This window comes from Salvelinus sp. IW2-2015, linkage group LG18 (genome assembly GCF_002910315.2).
Source record: "Salvelinus sp. IW2-2015 linkage group LG18, ASM291031v2, whole genome shotgun sequence".
Classification (NCBI taxonomy): Eukaryota; Metazoa; Chordata; class Actinopteri; order Salmoniformes; family Salmonidae; genus Salvelinus; species Salvelinus sp. IW2-2015.
In genome coordinates, this window is record NC_036858.1 from 31,627,078 (window position 1) to 31,651,186 (window position 24,109).

Sequence of the window (24,109 nt, forward strand, 5' to 3'; positions counted from 1 at the left end):
AATCTTTGTATTCTGATATTGGAAGTCATCGTAGATATGTATTAGTCATGAGGACCACTGGTTGCATGCTGTCCTATGCTGCCTCCTGGTGGCCATGGCATGTACAATATTGTACCAACTCAAATAGATGTCACCCTTGGATGAGATGTCTGCCGTGAGTAGGGTGACCACATATCCCCGATTGCGTGGGACAGTCCCGAATTTTGACCCTTTGTGACAACCAAACAATCACGTCTCGGATTTTATCAATACATTGTTTTTTTTTAAATGTACTGWATTTCAGTGAGACTTCCTATTCATTTGATGAGAATAGACATTCCAACCCGTCTCTTTCGCAGTCACTTGCACTTATGACAAGATATTCGATAAGGATGTGGTACTGGTGATGTTAAACACTTCTCCAATCGTTATTGAGATGTGATATTCTGAGCAGCGCAATAGGCCAACGTCATATCGTCAGCCAGTCACATTTGTCAAATCCTTTCGGGCTAAATTCCAGCTAAACTTGGAGAGGCCGGTTAACTAATTACAAAAAGTGTGCGTCTAACGAAGAGCTACAAAAATAAGGAAATAGCCGTATTAGACTGAAAGATAAGGTTATTTCGTCAAACGTGTAAGTCCCTCCATGCTCATTAGTTGCTCATTCAACASATTTGCTGCTACTTCACTTTAAAACCGTTTTTTTAAAGTCTCCCTTCCTAACTGTTTATGGAATGTGAGACCMACCAGAAATGTTTCCTTGGTCAAACAAGCGGTCTCATTTATGCATCACCAGATTTTGCRCAAGGCAAAAGAGAAGGCAACATGCGCTTGAATTAGCTCGCTCGGTCCAGCGGGAAGGAGATTGTGAGTGGGATTATTCATGTATAGGCTACACTGTCCCGCAGAARTCAGCCCGTTGTCCCGCATTTGGGTATTTAAAATGTGGTCACCCCAACTGTGAGAGTTGTATTGGTAGTGGAGGTTGTAATAACGGTGACCTACCTTGAGGAGCCAACGGATCATGTCCTTGTGGACCTCCAGGTGAGGGGCATTCTGTAGGTTCTCCAGGAGGGCCAGGACACTGGCTGTGTTACTGGGGGCTTCCCCTGGACCTAGGACACACACACAGCAGTATATACACTAGTTAGAAAGTAGTGGAAATATTACAAAATCTTGCCATTAAAAAAAATAAAATACTAAAAAAACTGGGCCGTTCAAACACAGTGTGCAGGTTATTCTCCTTTTTCAGTTTCACAGCGGGAGAGAAAGTTAGCAAAACAGGTTCTGGACTTCAGGCTAACAATCCACTCCTTGTACTCCACGTCATGTTTAGCATGACAAGGAGTGGAATGATAACTCAGACTGGTACCCAGGCTAAGAGAGAGAGAGAGACTTACGGGACATTTTGAGGGTGAAGTTGAAGTAGACGTCGTTGTCCTCACTACTGTTCTCTAACTGCTGCCGTTCCTCCAGTAAAGCCATGCCTATTAGGTGGAGCACCTGGAGACGGACAGACACGGTTATGTACAGCGATACCTCGAATGGTCCCGCAAATAAACATAGGACACTAACACACACACACACACACAAACACACACACACAGCGTGGTCCTGGTCTCTCTCACCCTCTGCAGCATGGACTCAGACCAGTGTCCTGCGCTGGGCTCCACGGCCCACTGGAGCACGGCTCCCAGCATGCCTAGCAGTACGTCACACTGCAGAATGTTCACCAGGCTGGCAAACAGCGGGCAGAACGGGGGCAGCACCGGAGGAGGGAGGGCTACAACACAGATTTAAACCGAGTGGACAAAATATTAAGAACACCTTCCTAATATTGAGTTTCACCCAATCATTTTGCCTTCGGAACAGCCTACATTTGTCGGGGAAGGGACTCTACAAGGTGTCGAAAGCGTTCCRCAGGGATGCTGGCCCATGTTGACTGCAATGCTTCCCACAGTTGTGTCAAGTTGGCTGATGTCCTTTGGGTGGTGGACCATTCTTGACACACACAGGAAACTGTTGAGCATGAAAATCAGCGTAGCAGTTCTTGACACAAACCGGTGCGCCTGGCACCTACTACCATACCCCGTTCAAATACAACTAAATATTTTGTTCACCCTCTGAACGGCTCACGTACACAACCCATGTCTCAAGGCTTAAAAATCCTTCTTTAACCCGTCTCCTCCCCTCCATCTACATTGACTGAAGTGGATTTAACAGGTGACATCAATAAGAGATCAAAGCTTTCACCTGGATTTACCTGGTCAGTCTCATGGAAAGAGCAGGTGTTCCTAATGTTTTGTACGCTCAGTGTATACATTTAGAGCAAAACAGCACTCGATAGACAGCTGAAATACCACAAGCAATCACCACAATGTCTGCAACAATCACTTCTAATCAATTCCATTTAATACTAACTTCCAAGATGTTCTTGTATACCACGACCAATCACCACAGAGACGAAGCAAGTGTTTCTCGTTGAGACTCTCTACCTGTGTCCTCTCCGTTCTGTCTCTTCAGCTTTCTCTGGGCTTCCTCTGCCTTGGACTGGTCGGCCCGGGAGTAGTGGTGGAAGTAGAGGTTGAACTGCTTGGCACACTCTGGCCTGAGCTCATACAGCCCTCTGCCTGTCACGCCAGGCTTCCTGTGGGCACAGAGGGCATGTGTGATCAACATGTCACACAACGGGCGCGTCATATGTATCCAAATTGTCAGATCTTCATTTAGCCAAGTAAACAGGAACAAACTATTTTACGTTAACAACCTGGGTGGTTAGGAAGTGGTCAGTTGAAACTTAATGTAACATCAAACGACTGACGAAAGCGACTTACTTAAACGACGCAACACAGTCGATCACTCTCTCCATACCAGTCTCCTTGTTCTCCTAAAGGATAAAGTGTCAGACACATACAGGTTGGCTTGAGTATAGCCTCGTTCCTAGCCACTGCGGTCACTTGGCCAAGCTTCATCTCATGTGGACAGACTACGTAAACATATCTGACCAAATCACGCAACATTTCAGTTCTGGGTTAACCGTCCGAGATTACTAGCTTTTGACTTGCACCTGTCCTGCACTGCCTAAATTCGCCACTAGGTGTCAGGCTAGTCAAATAGATACACTATTAATCCACTTGCAGAGAAAAACGTCACACCCAAAAGTCCAGATGTTGTGTAGATCATGGGAAATAGGAGCCGTCTAAGCAGATGCCACGACAGCTTATGTAACTAGTTAAATATTGTTGGCTATAACTCGTTGTTGAGATATTCCAAATGGAAACTGCAGCAGGGAAGTCAGCCTGATCTAGGTGTGGTGAGACAGGGAGGGAGGGAGAGGCAGAGAGAGAGCACGAGTGAAATGCCTTACGTTCTCAGGCAGGGCTTTGACCAGCTCGCTGTGGGCCATTGGTCTAATACAAAGCTGGTGAAGGATCTCCCGCTTGATCTCGTCACAGCCTTCCACCTGGCCGATACCAGCTTCAAAACGCTCACCTGAAAACGCACATAACCGTCAGGTACTGTAGCCAAACCCCAACCATTTAACAGCCAAACCCCAACCATTTACCCACTTAAATGTTTTTTTTTAAAGTCAATAACATAAGGAAACAAGTCAAACAGACGCTCAGAGTACAATGTACGCTGAAACAAAACAAGTCCTAGTGAACAGTAGCGTAGCGCTCACCCACAACCATCATGATGAGGTGCAGCATCTCCTCCGTTAGGGTGTTGTTCTGCTGGACCACGTCCTGACAGAGGCACAGGGAGTCAGGTCAGTCCGAGATGAGCAAAAGCATAAAGCCTAATCTAAGTTGTCATTGTCAGCGAGAGAGCAGACCTTGTTGGCGGTCTCCCGGTTGTATCTCTTCCTGCAGTCGGCGGAGCTGAAGATGTGGTAGAGCTCGAAGCGGCTCAGGACTATCATCAGGAAGTGGTTGGGATCCATCATGGAAGCGCCGGCCTGTAGAGAACGCAAACGGCGACAGACGCGCGCGCGCGCACGCTCTCGTTAAAGCCCGAAGCGCGTTGCTTAACGTTAGCGTCATTAAGTTGTCAGCTGAAACAAAAGAAAAACTGACCTGCAGCATAATGAGGTCCTTGTCAAACATCTCCACTCTGCACTTGACATTGTGGTAGTAGTAGATCTGCAACCAGAGTACACTATGAACGACCTTCATTATAAATGCCACAAGAACAACAACACACACACAAGTGTTAGTGTTCTGATACACAGCGCAGAGGGAAAAGAAAAAAGGAATTATAGTGATGGAAGGGGAAATTTTACCTGATTGACCAATGAGAAGCCGTTTCTCCTCCACATCCCAGCGTGCACTTGGGCACAGAGGACCAGGCAGCGAAGGGGGTGTTCTATTAGCATGGGGGGGCTTAGCTCACTCTGTAGACAATGAGATACATTTATTGGAAAAGACACACGTTTTGCTACAAAAACACAGAGACAACTCCTGCATGCTTACCAGTAGGGCTGTGGCAGTGATGAAAATGTGTCAGCTGGTGATTGTCAAGCAAATTAACTGCCGGTCTCACGGTAATTGACAAACACATTTAGCATCTCCTGGCTTCCACGCATAGACTACAAGCCACTGATGCAGACCTTTTTAAAAACGTAGATGTTCCAAAGTCTAATTAATTCATGTAATATAGCCTACACCTTCACAATAAATCCATTATTTATTTTAGACAGGTCTAAGGAAGCATGATATGAAGAAAATGTAGTCTATTTCAGAAGAACAGAATAGCATTCTCGGAGTTATCCTTAAGTTAGACCCTGATCCGGCTATGCCATATGGCTGTGGGCTACACTAGTTCATTTAGCAGACAAGATTTGCATAGAATTCAGTGGCATTATTTTGTAGTAGGAAGAATACAATTGAACATAGCTGAATAAAACAGAAAGGATATTCGTTCCAAGAGATGAGGGAGTGCGCACATGCGGCTATTCTGTGTTGAGCGGTTAACAAAGAAACAGGTCCTCCTATATGCTTCATTTAGAGGTATTTATGTAACTTTAGGTTGTTCTACAAACGTTGGGCTATATGTTTTGATTTTAATACATTTTAAGGCTGCATGATGAGACTAATGATGAGTTGGGAAATTTTTTAATTAAAATCGCATGAAAAGACAGGAGCCCTGCTTCGTTTTTTGTTGTGCAGGCAGCACACGTTTATTCAGTCTCTCATTCACATTTTCACATGCACTTGATAATTCCTCGGCGGCATCCCCTTTGTGGCCACAGTGAGCCCTAAAAAAAAAATCCATGCTTTTTGCGGCCGTTGTGCCCTTGAGCTGAATATAATGATTATAATTCCCCTCTGCCCACTGTGCGCCGAAGCGCCTCGCACTCACATGGCTCTCTCAGATACTGTATCTCAACTCTTATTAGCCAATGCCTGTCAAGTGATCGGGTCCTGCAGGCATCACGGGTCCTTCTCACAGGCTACAAGTGAAGACAGACACGTCGGGGACGCAACTGCGCGTGTCCTTATCAAATTCCGAGGCGCTTATATTGAAGATGTTGGAAGAACTGTACACATTTACTGTCAGCCAACAAGATGAGCAGGCCTAACGAACAGCAAAAGCACAAACCCATGACATTCTACTATACCCCATAGTACAAAAGTTGACCTATTCTATTGGTCAACTTGTCCTTCTGTGCAGAAAATAAATACTCCAAAACATAGTCTGGGATGCGACAGATTAATACAACCACTAACATAAAAAATCAAACTTTTAAAAGCAATGAGGCTGATGCAAGATCAGAACGTTTAGGTTCAAATGTTGATAAACAATTAGCGGTGGGGGAACACCATTCTCAAAAGTGACCGCAAATGCAATTATGCATGTAATGCTTTATTAAAAAAAGGTGAATTTTTACAGTAATGGTTCTCTTACCCAAACTTGAAACTCACACGCCGCCTATGTATGCCAGTTAGACTCTACACCGGTTGATTAATGTGCTTCATTTTAAAGAAGTTAATTGGCAACTTTAGTTGTGATACAAACCTTAAGAGAAAATATAGGCCTATGGGCTAAGCTACATGACGTGTGCGACTATGATTAGAAAAAGTCGAAAAAAAGAAGAAGAAAAAAGGCATTAAAAAGTGATGTGGTAATATTGTCACCAATCAGACTATTCTTGATTTAAATCTTGCCTTTACATATACTAAATAATAGTATATATTAATAATATATATATTATTTAGTATGTGTGTGAAATTCGTTTTGATGTGGACCATTATCATGCATTTTCACACCAGCCAGGTAGGCTATACTCCTGTTGTAATGAGAAGCAATGTGCTTAATATTAAGACCGTTGAGAAATAAATATAGTAAGTCTAGCCTATAGAAAGCTGATGAGATCCTCTTTTTTAATGGAGGACATCACTGTTTTCTCACGCAACTGCATAGCCTACAGAAATGTTGTGCAACATGAGCTCATGGGCTCTCATGAAGTGTTTGAATCAGATGTTCAATGACATTTGCATTGATGTCAGGGTGATTCGAGGGACAATAGAGTGCAAAGTACCAGACAAGTAGCACATTTGGTAGCCTACTAATGACCATCAACAGCAGCAGAGCTTGGAGAAGCCTAATTACCGTGACTAATAAGCCACGTGGAATTTGACTGCGGTCGTGACCGCCGGTAATACGGTCACCGTGACAGCCCTACTTACCAGCGGAAGCTGTTCAGGGAATCTGTAGGCCACCTCCATCTTACTGAGGAGAACGTGGAGACCTAAACAGAAAAAGCAGTGACCATATTAACAAAGGGTAGAATCTCCGTCAATATCATAATAGCCAAAGCATCAGCGGTCTGTCATTCAGCTGTGCGCTAGTGTCCGACCTGCAAGTAAGCGGGACACAGGCAGGTGGATGCTGACTTTCTCCTGAGACACACAGTAGCGGATGGTGTCCACAGAATGTCCACACATGCTCAGTGTGATGGGCTGCTCCCCGTCGGCGAAGCCACTGTGGCAGTGTGTAAGGGCTGTCAGGCACTTCTTATAGGCTTCAATCAGCACACGCTCCTGTACACACACGCAGGAAGAAGAAAAACTGTAGGAACCACAGGTGAGAAAAGGCAGGTGCGTGTTTGTGAGTGACCAATAGAGAGTTTGTGAGAGAGTGTGTGTGTGTGTGTTCATGTATATGTCAAGTCACTCACATCTGTAGCGCACCACTCCTGTATCATGGAGATGATGTGTGTGAGCTTCATCTGCAGGGTGAAGGCTGCCTCCCACTCAGGCTCCATCTCAATGTGCTGGCCCACCTGCCTCACAACCGGGTCCATTCCCTGATGAGGGAGAGACAGAAAGCACAGACGTTGTTAAACACCACCCCCAAAATGAACCAGACWTGGGGAGGAACATAGGAGTCTGAAATGCATTCCTCTGATCTAATTTCCTCGTTCTTCTCTGATGTGAAAGAACTGGACAGTTCTACTGAAGGCTAGTCTACCATCCTATTTCTTTCACCAAATCTTATTTTTTAGGGCAGTGTAGGTGAATCAGGAGAGACAGAGAGGAAGCACCTTTAGACTACCGAGATGCACATAGACACATYGTCACTCTGTTGCATAGACCCGTATAGTCTCAATCAAGCCCAGAGGGGTTACGGACTCCCAGTCTCCCACCACTAACGGTGACTAGTTCTAACCTGCATGCACTTGAGCAGCTCCAGGAAGGTGTCCAGACCCTCCAGGAACTTCTCCCTGAGTTGGTCACTCCACTCTGTGGGCCGACTGATGAGGACGTACCTGCGCACACACACACACAGCAACATTGTTTACAACACACTGGCTCTGTACAACATTTACTGAACTAATCTACACACACAGCCCAGTGTTTGCACAGTCATCTTACTTGAGGTCTCCGATGAGGCTCTGAACGCGGCGGAACTTGAAAGCCTGCTGGGCGGTRTAGCGCTCAAACTGAAAGCGGCCCTGCAGGTCGCGGTGGCGCAGGTGGTCCACAAAGGTCCTGATTATGGTGGTCATCAGGTTCTCCTCGGTGATCAGCATCCGCGCCTGGAGTCGGGGGGGGGAGAGGATGAGGGTTAGACCTCAAGTAGAAGGACATTCCRGAGTCACATCACCCCTAAACACAATCTAGGCAAAAATATGACGATATACTACAGACTTAAAATGGGATATTGCGATATTCTGGCATTTCAGCCCAATTTACCCAGTCGTGGATACCGTTGTTATGTCTCCGCGTGCAGTACGCAGGAAGTTACCGGTTATGCTACCACACCTGTAGACTTCCAGTCATAGCGCTAACGCAAGTTAGCATTGGCTCGTAAAACTACCGCTAACATCCTTCATACTGTACCGCACGCAGAGATATATATATACAGTAATCCCTCGTTTATCGCGGGGGTTACGTTCCGAAAATGACCCGCGATAAGTGAAATCCGCGAAATAGAAAACTTTTTTTTTTTTTACAATTAGAACTATTACATGTATACAAATACAGTGACTCACGTGTAGGCCGTTTCGTCGACATTATGGGTTTAGGAGATGTTCGAAATTACAAGATAATTTGGCCAACTTAATGTAAATTGGCCAAGCTGTTTTATGTACGTACACATAACTGCACGAGACGACAAAATGATAGCACAATTCGTAGCATGTTTTGATACAAGAAGCGGGAGTGAGTTTTTAGCGAATCAGAATGCAGAGCACAATGCACCAAAAAAAAAAAAAAAATGCATTATGAAAATCCGCGAAATAGCGAATCCGCGATAAGTGAACCGCGAAGTGGCGAGGGATCACTGTATATATATATTTTTAAAAACGGTATCCACGAGTTCATCCGACTCTGGGTAAGTAGAATCTCGCAGTATCCCTTTAAAACTACACTACAGCATACAGCATACTTTGCTAGGGTGATCACAAATCTTTAAACAGATTCATTTCTATAAACAGTTATTGCGATAAACACATGAAATGGGATCCTAGCAGTATAATGTTGTTTTACTTAAGAAACATCTAAAACATCAGTTTGGCATGCAACACCCTTTTCAAGGAATCAACGATGAGAACGGAGATATTCTGAACATAATGAAGATGACACACTCGTGGTTAAGATGGCCATCCTTTCACTCTATGGACGTGACATCAATTAACAGTCTAAAAATCCTTGTAGTTCTCAGCATGCGTACCATCTCGGGTGATACTCACTCACGTCACCCCGACCCGTGCGGCCTGTACTCACCAGGGAGGGCACTGTGAACATTTGCACCGAGAGGTCAGTGACCGAGAACTCCCTGTCGTGGTCATCTTTCACATAGTCGCTCTGCAAGCGCTCATAATTCTAACAGCAGTGGCATGGGGGAAGACAAGAGAAGAGTTGTGTGTTGAGAGGTGTGCGGTCAGGCGTGGAGTTTTGGGTTACTCACCATGGTGGGGACGGTGAAGAGCTGAACTGACAGAGAGGTCACTGACACTACACGCTCGTGGTCATCCTCCATAAAATCTGTCTGGAGGCGCCGGTAATTCTAAATGACAAGGGGGACATTCACCTCCTGGTCAAAGGCCGTGGGCCCCCCTTCCCCAATCCCTTTCTAAGTGCTGATGAGCAGTTACCCCTATACACAGATCTAGGATCAGCTTACTTGCCAAATCGTAAGCTTAACCCTTTCGGAGAGGGGAAAGCAAAACTGACCTCAGATGAGTGTCCACGGGCAACTTCATCCTACTCCCCCTACTAAGCCTCTAAAGCGCTCTGATCCTTGTCCACCCAGGTCTCAGAGAGCATAGATACAGAATCACAATAGTATCAGAGACCAATTGAGTCTAATCAAAAAGTTTGGATTCAATATTCCTCCACGTAAGACTTTGGGCAGCCAATCTTATCCAATATCCGGTCTAAGTCTTAGCTCATGTGATCTAGTGAGTGCATATCTATGCTCTCAGGTTCAGCTTGTGTGATCTAGTGAGTGCATATCTATGCTCTCAGGTTCAGTTCAAGACACCTGTAGAGCTTTGGGTTTGGGTGTGTGAGAGCAGAGCGGACAGCCTAGGATTTTGGGTTGAGGGGGTCCGACAGGGACTGGGCATGTGTGGGGCTGTGTTACATGTCAAGCAGGCTGAGAGAAAAGATGGCTGTAAAGCCGGCTGTCTTTCCGTTCTCTCAGCTATGCCACCCAGGAGGACAAAGTAAAAGGATGTGATGGACGCAGTTAACGCCAAACCAAGGCCTCGTGCCAAAACACCCTCAATCTGCTGATATGATAAGACTATACCCGCTTTGGTGTGTGTGTTTACATGACCAAATGGGTATGGTGTCAGTCTCTGTCAGAGAACTCATGGGATGATCTTTATGAAAACACATACAATACATTTGTTCAACATATCAATCTTCAATTCAAGACAGTATCAAATCATCTTTCATAGCTATACCCTAACCGTATGTTTTAGGGATGTTAACGGGTAACTATTAAATCGGTTAGCCGGCGAAAATACATTTGACCGGTCGTGCTTATCGGTCTATCGGTTCATTTGCATAATTTTGTGGAATTAAAAATCACACGCGCTCAGCAATGCCGAGCATAGTTTGAGGAGCGGAATAGACTACCACCTGTCAAACATCGCGAGTGGCTCCTCAAAAAGCCTGTAGGCAACTGGAGTGAAACCTGCTTTTGCAAGCCTGGGCATCGCGCAACAAACAATTCAAATGCAAATCGCATGTTGAAAACTTTGCTGGCCACGATTTTTTTGTTGTTTTTCCCCCTCTTTTTTCTCAATCTCAACTAGTAAAGCGCACCTCCCATTCGCCATTTGGATGCATAGGACTATAGCCTRCCTACCGTTGACTATCAGAGCATCACCCACCACTTCGCAATGTGAGCCTGAGGCAATATAACTGGTTGAAACCTCAACGTTTTAATGTACTTCAAATAATGAGCCATGCCTTAACTTGTGAAAATCCATCCATAGAAACGTGGAGGCAATTACTTTCTAAAGACTTCCTCATGCCACCAAGCAGCATTTCTCTACTGTTCTATTGGTGTTCCTAACAACTTTCTTTCGTTGTCCAGAGGCCAAAGACCCAATCTTAGTCATATTAACAACCCATCATAGTAGTTGCTAGATGCCCCCCTCTTTCTAAGTTTCTAACGGAGATTTTCATCCCTGTCACATATGCAATTGCTCGCATTAAGTGAGCAGTTTAGAATTGGGTTTTCCACAAATTGCATTTGGGCAAATGTTTGAAATGGCATTTAATTCGCTGCTTCATTACAGGACTTGCTATAGCCTTTTGACTAAGACGATAGGCTTGTTATTGTTGCATGTTTCGATTAAGTTCTGAAATGAAAAATGTTCTGTCCTTGCATGCAGGGTTGGAAGAGACGAAGCGAGAATATTCACTCTCGCCAAAATCTTTCCAAAATAAGTCCACTGCGTTTCTATGGGCTGATGCTGGGMCTTCCCGCCTTAGGACGACTCCCATCGTTAGGGCGGAAACATAAGCATCTCGTCATTATATACTCCGATAGTAACTTCTCTTGATCAGGTCATTTTACGGTTTGGATTATTTAATTTTTTAACCACTTGCTGACCGGTTAACGACACTCAGTCGGCAGCAAAATRGACAAAAATGTGCATCCAGAGCATGTTTACATTAGAGACACGGAGCTGGCGCTTATGTACATTAGGACTAAAACCTCGCCCTTGCTGATGTGATATTGACACATTAGTTCCACATTAAGGGGGGGGGGGGGTCAGCTGGAGAAGCAGTTAGTTTGACATTAGCACTTTCAGCCTTTCCCCTAATGCAGAATGCACTACGACTTCCCACATACTAGGCGGCCATACTGGCTCTTCATATTAAGGATCAAAAGAAGCTTACTTTTGCGAACTGGATAGCAAACAACTTCTTGTATTTGAGGTCCATGAGAAGGCTGCTCATAAAGAGCTGGTGGTAGACATTCCTGGCTCCTAGAGTGGAAATTGGGTGTTAAGAGTCAGAACGCATGGAAGTGTTTGTGTTTTATGTGCATTGCAGGAGACAGGGTTGGGGTCGGTCAATACCCATCCCAAATCTGAGGATTTAATTTTTTTTATTATTGAGTGAAACTGTTCCCAAAGCTGTCAGAAGAACTAAAAAGATGCAGTTCCTCCTCACCTTTCCACATCTTGGAGTCACAGAGCATGAGCGTGTCCACCAGGGAGGAGTTCTCACCCTCTGGGCCCCTCTCTAGGCCCACCTGACACAGGATCCTCCTCAGAGCATCTACACACACACACACACAGTCAATGGGCCCTCGGGCACACGTGGGTTCCCCCCACCCCCAATAAACATTTAAATATTAAGTTCTTTATATTTCAAGAGGATACTGAGTGCACCATCCAACGGCAGGTAGACAATACTCACGTTAATAGTTTGGAGAGCGGAAGGAGACTGACCTGAGTATCCTATGACGTGGCCCAGCCAGTGGAGGGCTTTGAGAGCGAAGCACTGATGAGCCACCACCGAGGAGTGCATTACCTGGACCCGCAAGGGCTTGGACTGACGACTCGTGTTCCTCTACACACGCGCACACACACACACACAATTAATATATAGAGACTCATGAAAAATGACTTAACAGATTAATTGGTGGCAGCGGTGTGATGTCATCRTGAGATTTCAATGAGATGCATCCAGCTCCCCAGACCAGGCTACTCACCACAATGACCGACTTGGCCAGCTCACAGAAAGCGAAGTCGCCAAAGCGCACCGATTTCCTTCCCTGTATAGCAGGAGATGATTACACACATATCAAGCCATTAGTCAATGATGCCGTAGGTTTGCGGGCTACACACACACACACACACCACTCACATCTCTGTCCACTGTGGTGGCGAAGCTGACTGCTTCTTTCTGGGTGCAGTTGACCGCCTTCTGCAGGGTGTAGATGACTTGCTCGTAGGTGTGCACCTCGTCATTGAAGAGCATGCAGTAATAGGTGTCACTTCGGTCTCTGAGAAATAAGAAGCAGACAGACATGACAATCAACTGGATATAGATGGAAATTATTGGGTTGTCATGATGACCTGCAAGAACATGAAAACTGATCAAATTACTTTGTGTGTGTGTGTGTGTGTGTTTACGTACGGAGGCTCCAGGCCCGGGGGCAGCTCATCCTCCTTGTCCCAGGTGAGCATGTCCACGGCGTATTTCAGCACAATGGAGAAGACATTATAGCAGCGGGCAATCATGTCTGTTGAGAGGTGGGCCAGGGGATCCTGCAAATAGACAATTAAATAATGATCAGCCAAATATACAGCACTTTCGGAAAGTATTCAGACCCCTTGACTTTTTCCACATTTTGTTATTTTATAAACTTATTCTAAAATATATTAAATTATTTTTTCTTCAACCTACACACAGTACCCAATAATGACAAAGCAAAAACAGGTTTAGACATTTTTGCAAATGCATTACAAAAAAAAAAAATATATATCAAATGTACTTAAGTACTCAGACCTTTTACACAGTACTTTGTTGAACCACCTTTGGCACTGATTACAGCCTCGAGTATGACGCTACAAGCTTGACACCTGTATTTGAGGAGTTTCTCCCATTCCTCTGCAGATCCTCTCACGCCCTGACAGGTTGGATGGGGAGTGTTGCTGCACAGCTATTTTCAGTCCGGGCTCTAGATGGGCCACTGAAGGACATTCAGAGACTTGTCTCGAAGCCACTCCTGCATCGTCTTGATGTGTGCTTAGGGCCATTGTCCTGTTGGAAGGTGAACCGTCGCCCCAGTCTGAGGTCCTGAGCGCTCTGGAACAGGTTTTCATCAAGGATCTCTCTGTACTCTGCTCTGTTCATCTTTTCCCCAATGCTGACTAGTCTCCCAGTCCCTGCTGCTGAAAAACATCCCCACAGAATGATGCTGCTACCGCAGTGCTTCACCGTAGTGATGGTGCCAGGTTTCTTCCAGATGTGACGCTTGACAAAGAGTTCAATCTTGGTTTCATCAGACCAGAGAATCTTGTTTCTCATGGTTTGAGGTTCTTTAGGTGCCTTTTGGCAAACTCCAAGCAGGCTGGCATGTGCCTTTTACTGAGCAGTGGCTTCCATCTGGCCACCCTACCATAAAGGCCTGAATGGTAGAGTGCTGTTGTCCTTCTGGGAGGTTCTCCCATCTCCACAGAGGAACTCCAGAGATCTGTCAGAGCGTCCATTGGAGTCTTGCTGATTCCAAAATTCTTCCATTTAAGAATGATGGAGGCCACTGTGTTCTTGGGGACCTTCAATGCTGCAGACATTTTTTGGTACCCTTTCGTAGGATCTGTGTCTAGACACAATCCTGTCTCGGAGCTCTAGAGACATTTCCTTCAACCTCATGGATTGGTATTTGCTCTGACATGCACTGTCAACTSTGGGACCTTATATATAGACAGGTGTGTGCCTTTCCAAATCATGTCCAATYAATTTAATTTACCACAGGTGGACTCCAATCAAGTTGTAGAAACATCAAGGATGATCAATGGAAACAGGATGTACCGAAGCTMAATTTCAAGTCTCAYAGCAAAGGGTCTGAATACTTATGTAAATAAGGTATGTTGATTTATTTTTTCTAATACATTTGCTAAAATGTCTAAAACAAAACAGTTTTCGCTTTGCCATTACGGGGTATTGTGTGTAGATTGTCATTACGGGATATKAATTTCCACAAAGTTTGCTGCCTCAGTGTCTTTAGATATTTTTGTCAGATGTTACTRTGGAATACTGAAGTATAATTACAAGCATTTCATAAGTGTCAAAGGCTTTTATTGACAATTACATGAAGTTGATGCAAAGAATATTTGYAGTGTTGACCCTTCTTTTTCAAGAACTCTGCAATCCACCCKGGCATGCTGTCAATTAACTTCTGGGCCACATCCTGACAGCCCATTCTTGCATAATCATTGCTTGGAGTTTGTCAGAATTTGTGGGTTTATGTTTGTCCACCCGCCTCTTGAGGATTGACCACAGGTTCTCAATGGGATTAAGGTCTGGGGAGTTCCCTGGCCATGGACCCAAAATATCGATGTTTTGTTCCCCGAGCCACTTAGTTATCACTTTTGCCTTATGGCAAGGTGCTCCATCATGCTGGAAAAGGCATTGTTCGTCACCAAACTGTTTCTGGACGGTTGGGAGAAGTTGCTCTCAAAGGATGTGTTGGTACCATTCTTTATTCATGGCTGTGTTCTTAGGCAAAATTGTGAGTGAGCCCTTGGCTGAGAAGCAACACAACACATGAATGGTTTCAGGATGCTTTACTGTTGGCATGACACAGGACTGATGGTAGCGCTCACCTTGTCTTCTCCGGACAAGCTTTTTTCCGGATGCACCAAACAATCGGAAAGGTGATTCATCAGAGAAAATGACTTTACCCCAGACCTCAGCAGTCCAATCCCTGTACCTTTTGCAGAATATCAGTCTGTCCCTGATGTTTTTCCTGGAGAGAAGTGGCTTCTTTGCTGCCCTTCTTGACACCAGGCCATCCTCCAAAAGTCTTCGCCTCACTGTGTGTGCAGATGCACTCAAACCAGCCTGCTGCCATTCCTGTACCGGTGGTGCMCCGATCCCGCAGCTGAATCAACTTTAGGAGACGGYCCTGGCGCTTGCTGGACTTTCTTGGGCGCCCTGAAGCCTTCTTCACAACAATTGAACCGCTCTCCTTGAAGTTCTTGATGATCCAATAAAATGGTTGATTTAGGTACAATCTTACTGGCAGTAATATCCTTGCCTGTGAAGACATTTTTGTGCAAAGCAATGATGACGGCACGCGTTTCCGTGCAGATAACCATGGTTGACAGAGGAAGAACAATGATTCCAAGCATCAACCTCCTTTTGAAGCATCCAGTCTGTTATTCGAACTCAATCAGCATGACCGAGTGATCTCCAGCCTTGTCCTCGTCAACACTCACACCTGTGTTAACTAGAAAATCACTGACATGGTGTCAGCTGGTCCTTTTGTGGCAGGGCTGAAATGCAGTGGAAATGTTTTGGGGGGATTCAGCTCATTTGCATTTCAAAGAGGGACTTTGCAATTAATTGCAATTCATCTGATCACTCTTCATAATTCTGGAGTATATGCAAATTGCCATCATACAAACTGARTGAGCAGACTTTGTGAAAATTAATATTTGTGTCATTCTCAAAACTTTTGGCMACGACTGTAGATTGTCATCAYGGGGTATTGTGTGTAAACAGCCTTATTCTAAAATGGATTTTAGTAACAACATTTATTTTTGTAACATAACAAAATGTGGAAAAAGTCAAGGGGTCTGAATACTTTCCAAATGCACCGTAACTATGGGAGTGTCGAACTCAAACAATGATTAAATCAAATGAAGTAGCCTATTTTAGAGCTCCAATTAGCRATCTCTAACAACTTGTAACGTAATAACGAGTGTAAGAGCAACAGCAGTGAATGAACTGTGTGTAGTTATTGGATGTCAATGAGACGCAATATAGCTGTGGCTAAGAGATGCTCACCTCATGACAGGAGTCACTGATGTTGGGCTCGTGTTTCTGACAGTAAGGGCCCTTCTTCCATGCCTCGGTGTCTCCACAGTCACAGAAACCCCCTCCCCCAGAGGTCGTCATCTGGAGGGCAGACAAGAGATGTGAGGCAAGACAACACTTGTGTACACACACACGCAAGCACGCAGTAGACAGAGAAGCTGCTGGATCATTTACATTTGGAAGACGACAACAACTAGAACCTTCTACATAACCTGTAACAGACATACGTACAGCTGATTGCCCTGAACTAGAATGTTCTACAATGCTCTAGAACACAAACAAGTGGAGTAAGATAAGACCAGAATGCATGAGTCAGCACTCCGGGTCAAATTTGCCATGGATCAATTCACGCTATCCCCAATCCTAACCTTAATCGTTAATAGGACTACAACTACATATATTTGACCCTGTWTCAGGGCTTAGGGGCAACTTGTACCTACTCYTGAATGAACAGAGCTGAGRAGCCTAGGTGCACCCATCCTGAGGACCACATGGCAGCAGAGTGGCCAGCCCCAAATGGGATTAGCCTTCCTGATCCTCAGCCTGGATTCAGAGCAGCAACTGAGTGACCCGTCTTCATGCCAATCACCCACTCACTTACCCATTCCGAGACAGCACCTCTACAGAAACCTAGCCATTGTTTAGGCTGCTGGTCTGCCTCTACTGAACCATTGAGTGCGTGGTAGAGGTTGTCACCGTCGTTCTTACCCTGTAGCGATGCTCTTTATGCACACTGCCCAGGAAACACTGCATACACAGCACACAGGTGGGGTCTGCAGCACATTCCCTGCAGGAGAGAGACTGACTGAGTGAGACAGGAGGAACAGCCAACAGTGTCAAACATCATCTTCCAATGTTCAACCAGGTCATGTCTTGATCCCATATTAACATGACCCAGTGAACATGTCACTCAAAGCCAATACAAAGGAGTTCAAGAAAAATTTCAAACAGCAATACTCATGGAATGGATGTACAACTAGGCTATACAATAAGCATGGGTATGCGTCCTAATGGTTTTCCATTGAACAMACACCTGAGTGTATGGAATTGGCTAGTAATAGCAAGCTGCTCCTGTAAACGGAAGGGACCTCGACTTTATCCAGACAGTACCGCTTACCAGGAAGCTTACGGTTTGACCCCTGCGACTTAACACAGGGCTAACCTGACCCAATTCACAGGAAAGGACAGCTAGTATGTACGCGCACTGTCTGAACGAGACCTTAACTACCCCCACCTGCACGAGTAGGTGGGCTCTCCCACTTTGAAGACGTGTCCGCAGAGCTGTGAGGGCTGGTTGTTCTGCTCCAGCTTGGCCAGGCCCGTGGAGGGGTCCTCCCCACACAGGTACCACTCCAGCGGGGCCTGCAGCAGCATCTGGGCCAGCAAGTCCTCACTCTGGGGGTTCAGGTTGGGCCCCAGGCAGTAGATCTTTGGGACATAGCGGGCCAGGTGATGGTACACCTCCTTGTACAGGTCAGTCACCTGGAGCCATTTCTGTGTAGAGGGGGGCAACAGTGAGACCGTGAATATTATAACAAACCAGTTTTTAGACATGTGGGCATGTGGCAACACACTCCAAGTTCAACTTGTATGAATTTGACCRAGTTACAATGCCTTCAGAAAGTATTCACACTGTTTTTTCCCACACACATTTTGTTATATGTTACGTGCCTGAATTTAAAATAGAATAAATATAAAAAAATTTACTCAAAGTAGAGTTGTGTTTTTCTAAATTTCTTGAGTCAAGTATTCAACACCATAGTTATGGTAAGCCTAAACAGTAAAAATGTGCTTAATAAGTCACATTAACTCTGTGTGCAATAATAGTGTTTACATGACGACTCAACCATGTACCAACACATACAGATAATTGTAATGGTCCCTCAGTCAACAGTGAATTTCAAACACAGATTCAACCAAAAAAGACCAGAGGTTTTCAATGCCTCGCAAAGAGCACCTATTTGTAGATGGGTAAAAAAAATATATACAAAAATCAGAAATTGAATATCCCTTTGAGCATGGTGAAGTATTAATTATACTTTGCATGGTGCTCAATACACCCACCACTAAAAGATACAGGCGTCCTTCCTAACTCAGTTGCCGGAGAGGAAGGAAACCGCTCAGGGATTTCACCATGAGGCCAATGGTGACTTTAAATAGTTAGAGTGTAATTGGTGTGACAGGAGAAAAGTAGGACGGATCAAACAACATTGAAGTTACTCCACAATACTAACCTGATTGCAGAGTGAAAAGAGGAAGCCTGTACAGAATAAAAATATTCCAAAACATGCACCTGTTTGCAACAAAGCACTCAAGTGATACTGAAAAAATATTAAAAAATTCCAAAGCAATTCACTTTCTGTCCCTAATACAAATGTTTGTGGCAAATCCAATACAACTCATTTTACTGATACCCACTCTCCACATTTTCAAGCATAGTGGTGGTGGCTGCATCATGTTATGGGTATGCTTGTAATTGTTAAGGACTGGAGTTTCAGGATAAAAAGTAAATGGAATGGAGCTAAACACAGGCAACATCCTGGAGGAAAAGCTGGGTCAGTCTGCCTTCCAACAGACACTGGGAGATTAATTCACTTTTAAGAAGGACAATAACCTAACACACAAAGCCAAATATACACTGGAGTTGCTTACCAAGAAGACGGTGAATGTTCCTGAGTGGTCGAGATCGTTTTTTATTTAAATCTACAGAGACAGGAGCGTGCCAAAATGTGCATCTGTAATTGTGAGTGAGCTTTATTGGGAAAAACGGCAATGTTTTTTTAGGACACCGAATTTACTGTTAGAGGAATACATGGCTACCAGCAGTGGGTATTATAGAGTTCGAGACAGTGACCAAAATACCCTTAGACTTGGCAGTGCAACATTCATTATTAACTGGTCACTAGGGTGGCAGTAAAAAAAAATTGGCTGGTCACGTTAGTTTAGTCAGAGAGGAAGACGCAAAGCGAGAGGGTCCACTCCGGTTAATCTGTACACTAATGTTTATTATAGAAAAATGTAGCCAGCTACATTTCCTAAYGTTTTGCTTATAATTAATCTTGCATTTACTGGAGAAAAGTAGGCAAGMCTGAAAAAAGTACCAAAGAAAAGTAGCTKATGGGATGCCCGTTTGTGAATTSTCAGAGTGGAGAATTGCAACTGAAGCACAAAATTAGTCTRATGCYGAGCAGAAATTAAACTAAGAAGCATTTTAAATCAGCGTTTAAAGACATTTCTAATGCGTAATTTTTTTTTATTGTGAAATGCAACCTGACACCGTCTTGTCATTATATAAAGTACCTCTATTACAGTCAATGAACTAAGTAGACCAGACCTAGCTGCTGTATGGGAGAGCCACCCCCTTAAGCAGACCGGAACTGACCATTTTTTTTAATGGAAAACAGCCTGAGTGAACTCTACATTTATCCACCATCTTTGGTACTTAGGTACTTTATGGAAACTAGAACATTACTAGTACTAAAATGTTGGGTATTTTCGGCACTTCGGTCAAATGTGTCTTGCATCTACTGATTGAAAAAGGACCAAGTCTGTCTATCAGCACAGCTGATGTCCCCTTATATAGCGCGAGAGCACCTTGCYTGCTCCACTTACTCATTGCTAGAATTAGCCTGTCCTGGGGAACCACTGCACTCATTGGGCTGCATCAATTTAGCTCCCCACAGAAGTTAACGCACCGCAGCATGTAGAAAATGGCAACTGTTAATTACTGTTCGCAAAACAAATGTCCATTACAGGCTAGAACACTTTACAAATGCAAGACGACACCGGTAGCTTCCAGCATTGTAGGCCAATTTTCGTATTAGCTTACTGCTGAAGCTAACACCAATTCACTACCCAAAACACCATGAACCCTAAACCCACTCAAATTCGCCCCAACAGATGATGTAATCTCTATTGCACTCCACACTTCCCTTTCCCACCTGGACAAAAGGAACACCTTTATGAGAATGCTATTCATTGACTAAAGCTCAKCATTCAACACCAAAGTGCCCTCAAAGCTCATCACTAAGCTAAGGACCCTGGGACTAAAACACCTCACTCCGCAACTGGATCCTGCACTTCCTGACAGGCCGAAGCCAGGTGGTAAGGGTAGGTAACACATCCGCCACGCTGATCCTCAACACRGAGGCCATTCAGGGGTGTGTRCTCAGTCCCCTCCAGTACTCCCTGTTCCCTCATGACTGCATGGCCAGGCACGACTCCAACACCATCATTAAGTTTGCCGATGACAACAGCGGTAGGACCKGATCACCGACAACGATGAGACAGCCTATAGGGAGGAGATCAGAGACCTGACCGTGTGGTGCCAGGACAACAACCTCTCCCTCAACGTGATCAAGACAAAGGAGATGATTTTGGACTACAGGAAAAGGAGGACCGAGCGCGCCACCATTCCCATCGGCAGGGCTGCAGTGGAGCAGGTTGAGAGCTTCAAGTTCCTTGGTGTCCACATAACCAACAAACTATCATGGTCCTAACACATCAAGACAGTTGTGAAGAGGGCACGACAAAGCCTATGCCCCCTCAAAAGACTGAAAAGATTTGTCATGGGTTCTCAGATCCTCAAAGTTCTACAGCTGCACCATTGAGAGCATCCTGCCTGGTTGCGTCACTGCCTTGTACGGCAACTGCTCGGCCTCTGACCGCAAGACACTACAGAAGGTAGTGTGTACTGCCCAGTACATCACTGGGGCCAAGCTTCCTGCCATCCAGGAMCTCTATACCAGGCGGTGACAGAGGAAGGCCCTAAAAATTGTCAGACTCCAGCCACCCTAATCATAGACTGTTCTCTYTGCTACCRCATGGGCAAGCGGTACCKGAGCRCCAAGTCTAGGTCCAAAATGCTTCTTAACAGCTTCTACCCCCAAGCCATAAGACTCCTGAACAGCTACTCAGACTATTTGCATTGTCCCTCCCCCCTCTTTTACACTGCTGCTACACTTTATATCTATGGATAGTTACTAACTCTACCTACATGTACAGTTGAAGTCAGAAGTTTACATCCTCTTAGGTTGGAGTCATTAAAACTAAATTTTCAAACACTCCACAAATGTCTTGTTAACCAACTATAGTTTTGGCAAGTCAGTTAGGACATCTACTTTGTGCATGACAGAAGTAATTTGTCCAACAATTGTTTACAGACAGATTATTTCACTGTATCACAATTTCAGTGGGTCAGACGTTTACATACACTAAGTTGACTGTGCATTTAAACAGCTTGGAAAATTCCAAATTCCAAAATTATGTCATGGCTTTAGAAGCTTCTGATAGGCTAATTGACCTCATTTGAGTCAATTGGAGGTGTACCTGTGGATGTATTTCAAGGCCTACTTTCAAACTCAGTGCCTCTTTGCTTGACATCATGAGAAAATCTAAAGAAATCAGCCAAGACCCCAGAAAACAAATTGTAGACCTCCACAAGTTTGGTTCATCCTTGGGAGCAATTTCCAAATGCCTGAAGGTACCACGTTCATCTGTACAAGCAATAAAACGCAAGTATAAACACCATGGGACCATGCAGCCATCATACTTTGGTGCGAAAAGTGCAAATCAATCCCAGAACAACAGCAAAGGACCTTGTGAAGATGCTGGAGGAAACGGGTACAAAAGTATCTATATCCACAGTAGAACGAGTCCTATAGCAACATAACCTGAAAGGCCACTCAGCAAGGAAGAAGCCACTGCTCCAAAACCGCCATAAAAAAGCCAGACTACGGTTTGCAACTGCACATGGGGACAAAGATCGTACTTCTTGGAGAAATGTCCTCTGGTCYGATGAAACAAAAATAGAACTGTTTGGCCATAATGACCATCGTTATGTTTGGAGGGAAAAGGGGGAGGCTTGCAAGCCGAAGAACAACATCCCAACCGTGAAGCATGGGGGTGGCAACATCATGTTGCGGGGGTGCTTTGCTGCAGGAGGGACTGGYGTACTTTACAAAAGATGGCATGGCATCATGAAGAGGAAAATTGTGTGGATATATTGAAGCAACATCTCAAGACATCAGTCAGGAAGTTAAAGCTTGGTCGCAAATGGGTCTTCCAAAAATGGACAATGACCTCAAGCATACTTCCAAAGTTGTGGCAAAGGTATAGTCAAGGTATTGGAAAGGCCATCACAAAGCCCTGATCTCAATCATATAGAAAATTTGTGGGCAGAACTGATAAAGCGTGTGCGAGCAAGGAGGCCTACAAACCTGACTCAGTTACACCAGCTCTGTCAGGAGGAATGGGCCAAAATTCACCCAACTTATTGTGGGAAGCTTGTGGAAGGCTACCCAAAACTTTTGACCATAGTTAAACAATTTAAAGGCAATGCTACCAAATACTAATTGAGTGTATGTAAACTTCCAACCACTGGGAATGTGATGAAATAAATMAAAAGCTGAAATAAATAATTCTCTCTACTATTATTCTGACATTTCACATTCTTTAAAAAAAAAACGTAACCCTGTCCCATGGTCGCTTGTTCCCGTTTTCTAAACGTTATGCGCATGTGCTACGCAAAACACTGTCACTGATATTCATAACACTTATTGAATTAACTTCACACTGTATAATAGAAAACCGCATATAATGGCTGATTTGCTCATAAACTCAGCAAAAACAAAGAAATGTCCCCTTTTCAGGACCCTGTCTTTCAAAGATAATTCATAAAAATCCAAATAACTTCACAGATCTTCATTGTAAAGGGTTTAAACACTGTTTCCCATGCTTGTTCAATGAACCATAAACAATTAATGAACATGCACCTGTGGAATGGGCGTTAAGACACTAACAGTTTACAGACGGTAGGCAATTAAGGTCACAGTTATAACAATTTAGGACACTAAAGAGGCCTTTCTACCGACTCTGAAAAACACCAAAAGAAAGATGCCCAGGGTCCCTGCTCATCTGCATGAACATGCTGCAAGGAGGCATGAGGACTGCAGATGTGACCAGGGCAATAAATTGTAATGTMCGTACTGTGAGACGCCTAAGACAGGRCTAAAGGGAGACAGGACAGACAGCTGATCATCCTCCCAGTGGCAGACCACGTGTAACAAGACCTGCACAGGATCAGTACATCCAAACATCACACATGCGGGACAGGTGCAGGATGGCAACAACAACTGCCCGAGTTACACCAGAAACGCACAATCCCTCCATCAGTGCTCAGACTGTCCGCAATAGGCTTAGATAGGCTGGACTGAGTGCTTGTAGGCCTGTTGTAAGACAGGTCCTCACCAGACATCACCGGCAACAACGTCACCTATGGGCACAAAACCACCATCACTGGACCAGACAGGACTGGCATAGAGTGCTCTTCACTGATGAGTTGCGGTTGTGTCTCACTAGGGTTGATGGTCGGATTCGCGCATATCGTCGAAGGAATGAGAGTCACACCAAGGCCTGTACTCTGGAGCGGGGTCGATTTTGAGGTGGAGGTCCGTCATGGTCTGGGGCGGTGTGTCACAGCATCATCGGACTGAGCTTGTTGTCATTGCAGGCAATCTCAACGCTGTGCGTTACAGGGAAGACATCCTCCTCCCTCATGTGGTACCATTCCTGCAGGCTCATCCTGACATGACACTCCAGCATGACAA

The 24,109-nt window shown here is 44.7% G+C and overlaps 1 protein-coding gene across 1 annotated transcript in view; it reads right to left on the minus strand.

Annotated features, from left to right (window-relative positions):
• The window catches only part of LOC111977533 (E3 ubiquitin-protein ligase UBR2), a 44,466-nt gene that overhangs the window by 15,744 nt on the left and 4,613 nt on the right, over window positions 1–24,109 (minus strand). Inside the window, exons 2-26 of the mRNA XM_070448194.1 lie at window positions 17,737–17,996; window positions 17,211–17,289; window positions 16,473–16,583; window positions 13,095–13,225; window positions 12,822–12,960; window positions 12,667–12,729; window positions 12,404–12,524; window positions 12,123–12,230; window positions 11,847–11,935; window positions 9,210–9,308; window positions 7,857–8,020; window positions 7,651–7,750; window positions 7,160–7,288; window positions 6,839–7,022; window positions 6,669–6,730; window positions 4,262–4,372; window positions 4,056–4,121; window positions 3,815–3,937; window positions 3,662–3,725; window positions 3,347–3,471; window positions 2,814–2,866; window positions 2,475–2,626; window positions 1,608–1,762; window positions 1,380–1,482; window positions 878–1,094 (exon numbers count right to left, since the gene is read on the minus strand). Coding sequence (XP_070304295.1) covers window positions 878–1,094; window positions 1,380–1,482; window positions 1,608–1,762; window positions 2,475–2,626; window positions 2,814–2,866; window positions 3,347–3,471; window positions 3,662–3,725; window positions 3,815–3,937; window positions 4,056–4,121; window positions 4,262–4,372; window positions 6,669–6,730; window positions 6,839–7,022; window positions 7,160–7,288; window positions 7,651–7,750; window positions 7,857–8,020; window positions 9,210–9,308; window positions 11,847–11,935; window positions 12,123–12,230; window positions 12,404–12,524; window positions 12,667–12,729; window positions 12,822–12,960; window positions 13,095–13,225; window positions 16,473–16,583; window positions 17,211–17,289; window positions 17,737–17,996 — 3,008 coding nt within the window. The remainder of the gene's footprint in view (window positions 1–877; window positions 1,095–1,379; window positions 1,483–1,607; window positions 1,763–2,474; window positions 2,627–2,813; window positions 2,867–3,346; window positions 3,472–3,661; window positions 3,726–3,814; window positions 3,938–4,055; window positions 4,122–4,261; window positions 4,373–6,668; window positions 6,731–6,838; window positions 7,023–7,159; window positions 7,289–7,650; window positions 7,751–7,856; window positions 8,021–9,209; window positions 9,309–11,846; window positions 11,936–12,122; window positions 12,231–12,403; window positions 12,525–12,666; window positions 12,730–12,821; window positions 12,961–13,094; window positions 13,226–16,472; window positions 16,584–17,210; window positions 17,290–17,736; window positions 17,997–24,109) is intronic.